The sequence below is a fragment of the Idiotropiscis lumnitzeri genome, chromosome 17 (genome assembly GCF_059441095.1).
Source record: "Idiotropiscis lumnitzeri isolate Australia: NSW breed Sydney's pygmy pipehorse chromosome 17, RoL_Ilum_1.0, whole genome shotgun sequence".
Lineage (NCBI taxonomy): Eukaryota > Metazoa > Chordata > Actinopteri > Syngnathiformes > Syngnathidae > Idiotropiscis > Idiotropiscis lumnitzeri.
The window spans coordinates 3,423,594-3,429,593 of record NC_142407.1 but is presented as its reverse complement, the minus strand read 5'-3'; the positions used below and the strand labels follow the sequence as shown (position 1 = coordinate 3,429,593).

The 6,000-nt window shown below is 41.5% G+C and overlaps 1 protein-coding gene across 1 annotated transcript in view; it reads right to left on the bottom strand.

Moving 5' to 3' along the window:
* Positions 1 to 6,000, bottom strand: part of nyap1 (neuronal tyrosine phosphorylated phosphoinositide-3-kinase adaptor 1) — a 34,996-nt gene continuing 28,996 nt past the window's right edge. The window contains exons 5-7 of the mRNA XM_088280302.1: positions 5,539 to 5,781; positions 4,294 to 4,400; positions 1 to 2,929 (exon numbers count right to left, since the gene is read on the bottom strand). Coding sequence (XP_088136428.1) covers positions 2,498 to 2,929; positions 4,294 to 4,400; positions 5,539 to 5,781 — 782 coding nt within the window. The 3' untranslated portion in view covers positions 1 to 2,497. The remainder of the gene's footprint in view (positions 2,930 to 4,293; positions 4,401 to 5,538; positions 5,782 to 6,000) is intronic.

Sequence of the window (6,000 nt, the reverse complement as noted above, 5' to 3'; positions counted from 1 at the left end):
TTCATTATATAAAATTTATTTGAATGACAATATCAATGCAAATATAGCACTACAGTGATTTCCAAGGTACACCGTATCTTACCATATCAATATAGTATGGCACTCATATAATGGCCACTGTTTTAGTAGTAGACACACAAAACCAAAAGCTTCTGTAAACTAGTTCTGGAAACAGTCCCTAGGTTCCTTATTAGTCAGTGGAAAAGGAACCGTAGTAAGGTGGTTTGTTGGTATTAGAAATCAAAGCGGGCACAATATTGAAGATATCATCATTTTTTTTGTTTGTGTGTAAAGAGTCTCTGCATGCATTGCACTTGCCCATTTCCTTCAACCTGGCTTGTGTTTGATTAAACATTTACGCCAATTGTCAAAAGGAAAAGAAAAACAAAAAAAAACATGCGCCGGCGAAACCAAATCAAAAGGCCAAGCAGTGACTCTCCAACACTTAGGTAGGTCTTCTTCTCACGATGGTACATTTTGGTGCTAACTATCAAAAACAACAACCACCAAGAGACATTCAAACGCCTTATACTTTTACAGAAGGGCTCACTTTTCAAAAGTCCAGTTCACGTGGCTTTCTGGGATTTAAAAAAACAAAACAAAAAAAAACAACAAATATGTGAGAATAAGCACAGAATATGAACCATGTTGCCTCATCGCAACTCCGTGAATGAACAACATCAGTAGTTTAAGATAGCAGCAAGGGGACGACAATCTGTTGAACTCTGTCCGCAGATGAAGATTATTGTTAAAAAAAAAAAAAAAGATCAAATGTATAAATGAAACTGATCTTAAAGGGAATCTTGCATAAATAAACTGTTGGGCTGCGCCTTAAATTCAAGGGCTTTCACTGTTTATTAGAATTCTAAGTAATGCAAGGACTGGCTGCAGCAAATAAAATACTCCTAGAAAAACATGTGAACAAAGTTTATACAGTATATGCTACATAATATGTATTGATTACAAGTATGAAAATGAAAATAATTGCTACATTTTCAATATACTTGTACATACCTATTTACAGTACATTAGGGTTTGATTTCTCCCAAGTGTTGTGCAGATTGTTCCAGCATTCTGTTTGCCTTGATCAACACCCGCGGTCCTATCAGTTGTACTTTATGGGACAGATTAAATGAGCGATCAAATTATTATTTTTTTGGACCCTTTCATTTGTGCGGAAACCCGGTTCGACGGGCCGTCCGACACACTGAAAAAAAAAACTAAAAAAAAACCCATCTTTACGCAACAATGTGTTATCATGGTGAAGTTCTGCAGTATGTAAAATTCAAACATGATCATCTCTACAGAGTATTTATACAGAACTGTATGTCTATTGTGACATGCAGAGGATGACACAGTTAATATGACTCATTCAAGTCTTAAGATATGTACGTTTATAGGCTAGAAGTCGACGCAAGTTATCTCACTCCCACACTGGGAGTATATTGCTATAAAATTGCAAAAAAAAATAAAAATAAAATATATCTAGAGAAAGTAACTGGATTTACAAATATTATGCAAACAGATATAGTAGGTAGCTTTTACACCTCAGCGATTATTTGCATCCACAACAACAATCTACTGATACCAAGACATCTCGTATGCATTGACAAATTTCAAGAAACACTTCAATGACTTCACAATGTGTCCTACCTGTACTCACCCACAGTACATGACGTGTTGGACTCATGTTTCTCTTCTCTGGCTGAAGCCTTCATTTAAATCCTCTATGTGCATTGGAGAGAAAAAAAAACTATGTGTCAAGTAGTCAGGAGGAAATTTGGCAATTCTGATCTCGCCCTATTCAGCTGTCATCCTCAGGAGTGAGAATAATGGTAAAATTGTTGGCAATTGGAATCACATTGTTATTTTTTTTTTTTTTTTGTAGAAATGAAGTGGGAGGGACACTTCAATTGCTTGATTGGAGTCTCCATTTGAGCTCTAGTGAAGGACAGATTGACAGATGAGGTCAGACAGAATGTGCGGCGACTGTGGGGAGCAGGTGTGAGACAAACTAGAGAAGCATGATGGGGAATGAAGGTCAGTCGCAGCACGAGGGTGCATGTGTGAGTGAAAGGAGTAGCAGCGGAGGACGTCAAAGTCTTAGGAATCAATTGTTCAGAGCAGTGGGGATTGTGGAACAGAGCTGAAGAAAAGAGCATGGACAGGATGGGAAGAAGCATGCTGCAAATGGAATGGTAGGCGGCAAAGAAGAAGACTAAAGAGGACATTTATGGATGTGATGAGGGAAGACTTGCAGATAGACAAAGAGAGAGCAGAGGATGATTCGCCAAAAGGGAAAGACTTAGATTGGAATCCCTGTTTATCTTTTACACCTCAGCATCAATGTTGTTCTCACCCTTTCCCCCCTCAACTCCAATTGCCATTAGACAAAAGGCTGACCCCCGCATCCACTCTCATCTAATGACACAGTCCACCCTTCCTTCAGTTGTGTTCAGTTGTGCCTTTAATCAGCATCGTCCTCACTGTCCTCCTGTCAGATAGCCGTGTCCCACACGACTGCCTGCGGCCTCTGGCAAGGCGGCGTGCCGGTCTTGCGGGGCTCAGGTGTTCGTCTCCAGCTAGGGAGGATGGGCATGCTGTCCTGCTTACACAGGCTTTTATCTGGGCGCCTGTGGGCCTTGATCTCCTTGCAAAGGCAGCGTTTGCGCTCGATGACTTCCAGCAACTTGCCGTCTCTCTGGGTCTGCGTGACGGACGAGGTGGCGCCGGAGCCGGCGGCGGGCTGACCCTGCACTAGCTGGGCGAGCTGCTGGAACTGCAGCTGGAGGTGGTGCTGTTGCTGAAGCTGCTGGAGCTGCTGCTTTAACTGCAACTGCTGCTGGTGGAGCTGCAGCTGCTGCTGCTGACGAGACACGCTGGGACTGCTGGGGTTGCAGGTGGCTTGTGGCTGCGACAGGCCATGCAGCTAGTGACACCAGGAGAAGAAAAAGAATTAGCATGGTTTTCAATCATGGGTCAGGTGACCAAATATTTCCCACGACAGATAAAAGATAAAGATAAAGATGTCCTTTATTAGTCCCACAATGGGGAAATTTGAATGACTTGTTAGTTTGGCATATGAAAAATACAATTCAAGCAACAAGATTAACCACATTTAAAATAAAGACACGGTTTAAATCACTTTGGCATCTTGTATCATTGAAATATATTTACTATTCTAAAGTGACACAATGAAGCTTTTTGGTTTGTTTGCTTACATTTACAAAAATTACAGTAGGCCTACCTGTATTTAAAACTGAATTTTTGATGGTCTATTTCGATCATCAATTTAAGAACATATTTTGCCACAAATGACCTGGGAACCGTTTTAAATTTTGGAGGGAAAACAAATCACATTTTATATCCTTCCGAGTCTAAATTAGTTCCCCCATATCTTCTAGGAATGCAGGTCATTTCCTTTGTTGGCTTTAGGTTATAAAGCCAAACCAAGCAAATGTATTTTAGTCAAAATAAGGTTAGAAAACAAACATCTCTAAAATGACTGCACATAATTTCATGTGCAATGTTCATTATAGAGCACATTATGAGGGGACCTGAGGATCAACATGATAAGTGCATGTATAAAAATCAGAGGATTATGCATGAATAAAATATTTCAGCGCTGATTGCACACACACACACACACTCCCCCCCCCCCACACACACACAAAACGCTTCAGAATGGTACACTAAAATAAGAGCTTAAAGCTTAAGCAAATGGAAACCAAGGTTTTCATCTATTGCTCTTCCTATAATAACCAGATGTCCCAATACTTTTGTCCTTACTGTGTAGTCAGTGTCACATAAAAATGAATAATTCCTTGAAAAGGTCCTAAAAAATTACTCAAACCGCTGCAGTTCCTCGTAAGATCCACCAGGATGTAGCACCACTTCATCTGCTCATGTTGTGGGAGAAGCTAACCAGACGCATGCAGACAGTCTCTGCAGCACTCTCATAGTGCGTCAGCACTTGCTATGCAGCCGGAATTCAGCTAAATATGCTGCACCTTGCCACTCCAAAACAGCGTGATCCTCCCTCAACTATATTTCCGCACGTTCGGACGCTTACGTGGGTGCCTGCGTCATGTACCTGCTTGTATTGTTCTGTGCCAGAGCAGAACATTATTCTGCTCAGTGGGCATATCTACGAGCTATAAATAGACCTGCAAGAGCACTGTCTCTAAAAGGAAGGGAGGCAATAATGAGGACAATATTAATGCTCACTCTGAAATGAGCCCTGAATGAAGTTAATAGAGTCGAGAGTTATAAGACCTGCCAGCATATATTCACCTGATTGAGGGCTTCTCGTGCTGGTAGACTGCTCTGCCTCTGAACGTCTCCTCCGCCCACCTGTCTCACACCAGCAGCAGAGGAGGAACGGCCCAGCCGCCCCACTTCTGCAAAGACACTATTGTTACACAGCGTGCCTGCTAATGAGAACAGTGCAATATCACCTTTTTTATTATTACAACACATGAGGGAGTGAATGTTTGGCTACACTCAAGTGGGCTGTACATTGTGTTCTCCTTGTGTATACAACATATACATCCATGAGAAGTAGGCAGAGTGTTATGATACAAACACCTGCATTGAGATACCGCTGTTATCACTTGTAACTTGACAAGTTTGGGTTCACTTTACCTCCAACATGTCTTTCGCTTGGTCACAGTGGAAACTATATATATATATATATACATATATATGTATATATATATGTATATATATATATATATATATATACATATGTATATATATATATATATATATATATATATGTATATATATATATATATATGTATATATATATATATATATATATTTTTTTTTTATATATATATATTTTTTTTAATATATATATATATCCATCCATCTTCTGTACCGCTTCTCCTCACTAGGGTTGCGGGGAGTGCTGGAGCCTATCCAGCTATCTTCGGGCAGTGGGCGGGGGACACCCTGGACTGGTTGCCAGCGAATCGCAGGGCACACAGAGACGGACAACCATACACGCTCACACTCATACCTAGGGGCAATTTAGAGTGTTCAATCGGCCTGCCATGCATGTTTTTTGGAATGTGGGAGGAAACCGGAGTACCCGGAGGAAACCCACGCAAGCACGGGGAGAACATGCAAACTCCACACAGGATGGTCGGACCGGGATCGAACCCATGCTCGATGCTGTTTCTCACTGTGAGGCCATCGTGCTAACCAGCCGTCCACGCATTATTTATTATGTACACCGAATGACTTACATCAAAAAGCAATAGGACCTTGCCTGACATTAAAGGTTCCACTCTATTTTGTTCTTATTCAGCAATAAAATCAGAGTGATATGTGCGCGCAGTAGTGTTCGGAGGCTTCAGAGCTGCTCGGCTTTTGGCTTTTATGACAGATGAAAGATTTGCTGCTTGTTAAATTCACCGTGAAATTATGTTGGTGTAAAGTTTCATGTGAGGGCAAATAAAAGCAGAGGAAACAAACCACAGTGTTGACATAAAACTGCTTATGTCAATTGTGATTAGGTTGTTCTTTACCCACCTCCGTTGCGACAGGCAGGGAACGTCTGACAGGGAAGAGGCATCCCGATTCTGGGCAGGGCTCTGAATCCTGGGTTGCTGTCTGCACCCACCAGTGACTCACAGTGACCAAGGGTCCTACTTGAGGCGCCACTATAGTGCACTGGAATGCTAGAAGCCCCCCCGCGGAACCCCATTCCCAATTCTTCCTTATCCATCCTTAACAAGGCATCGGCACTGCCGTTCCAAGTTCGTCCTTCTTCTTCTGATATGGGAGAGATAGAGTTGTTGTTTAAAGTGTTTTTGATTGTTTCACTACCAATTGATATACTGCAACTACTGTACAGTAGAACCTTGACTCGTGAGTTAAATTTGTTACACAACGAATAGACAAATCAGTTTACTCGTTGTTTACTATGTTGTACATTTTACTTATCATATCAAAGATGGCGCCTTTGAGTTGGCAGTCTGTTACAAGAGCTCT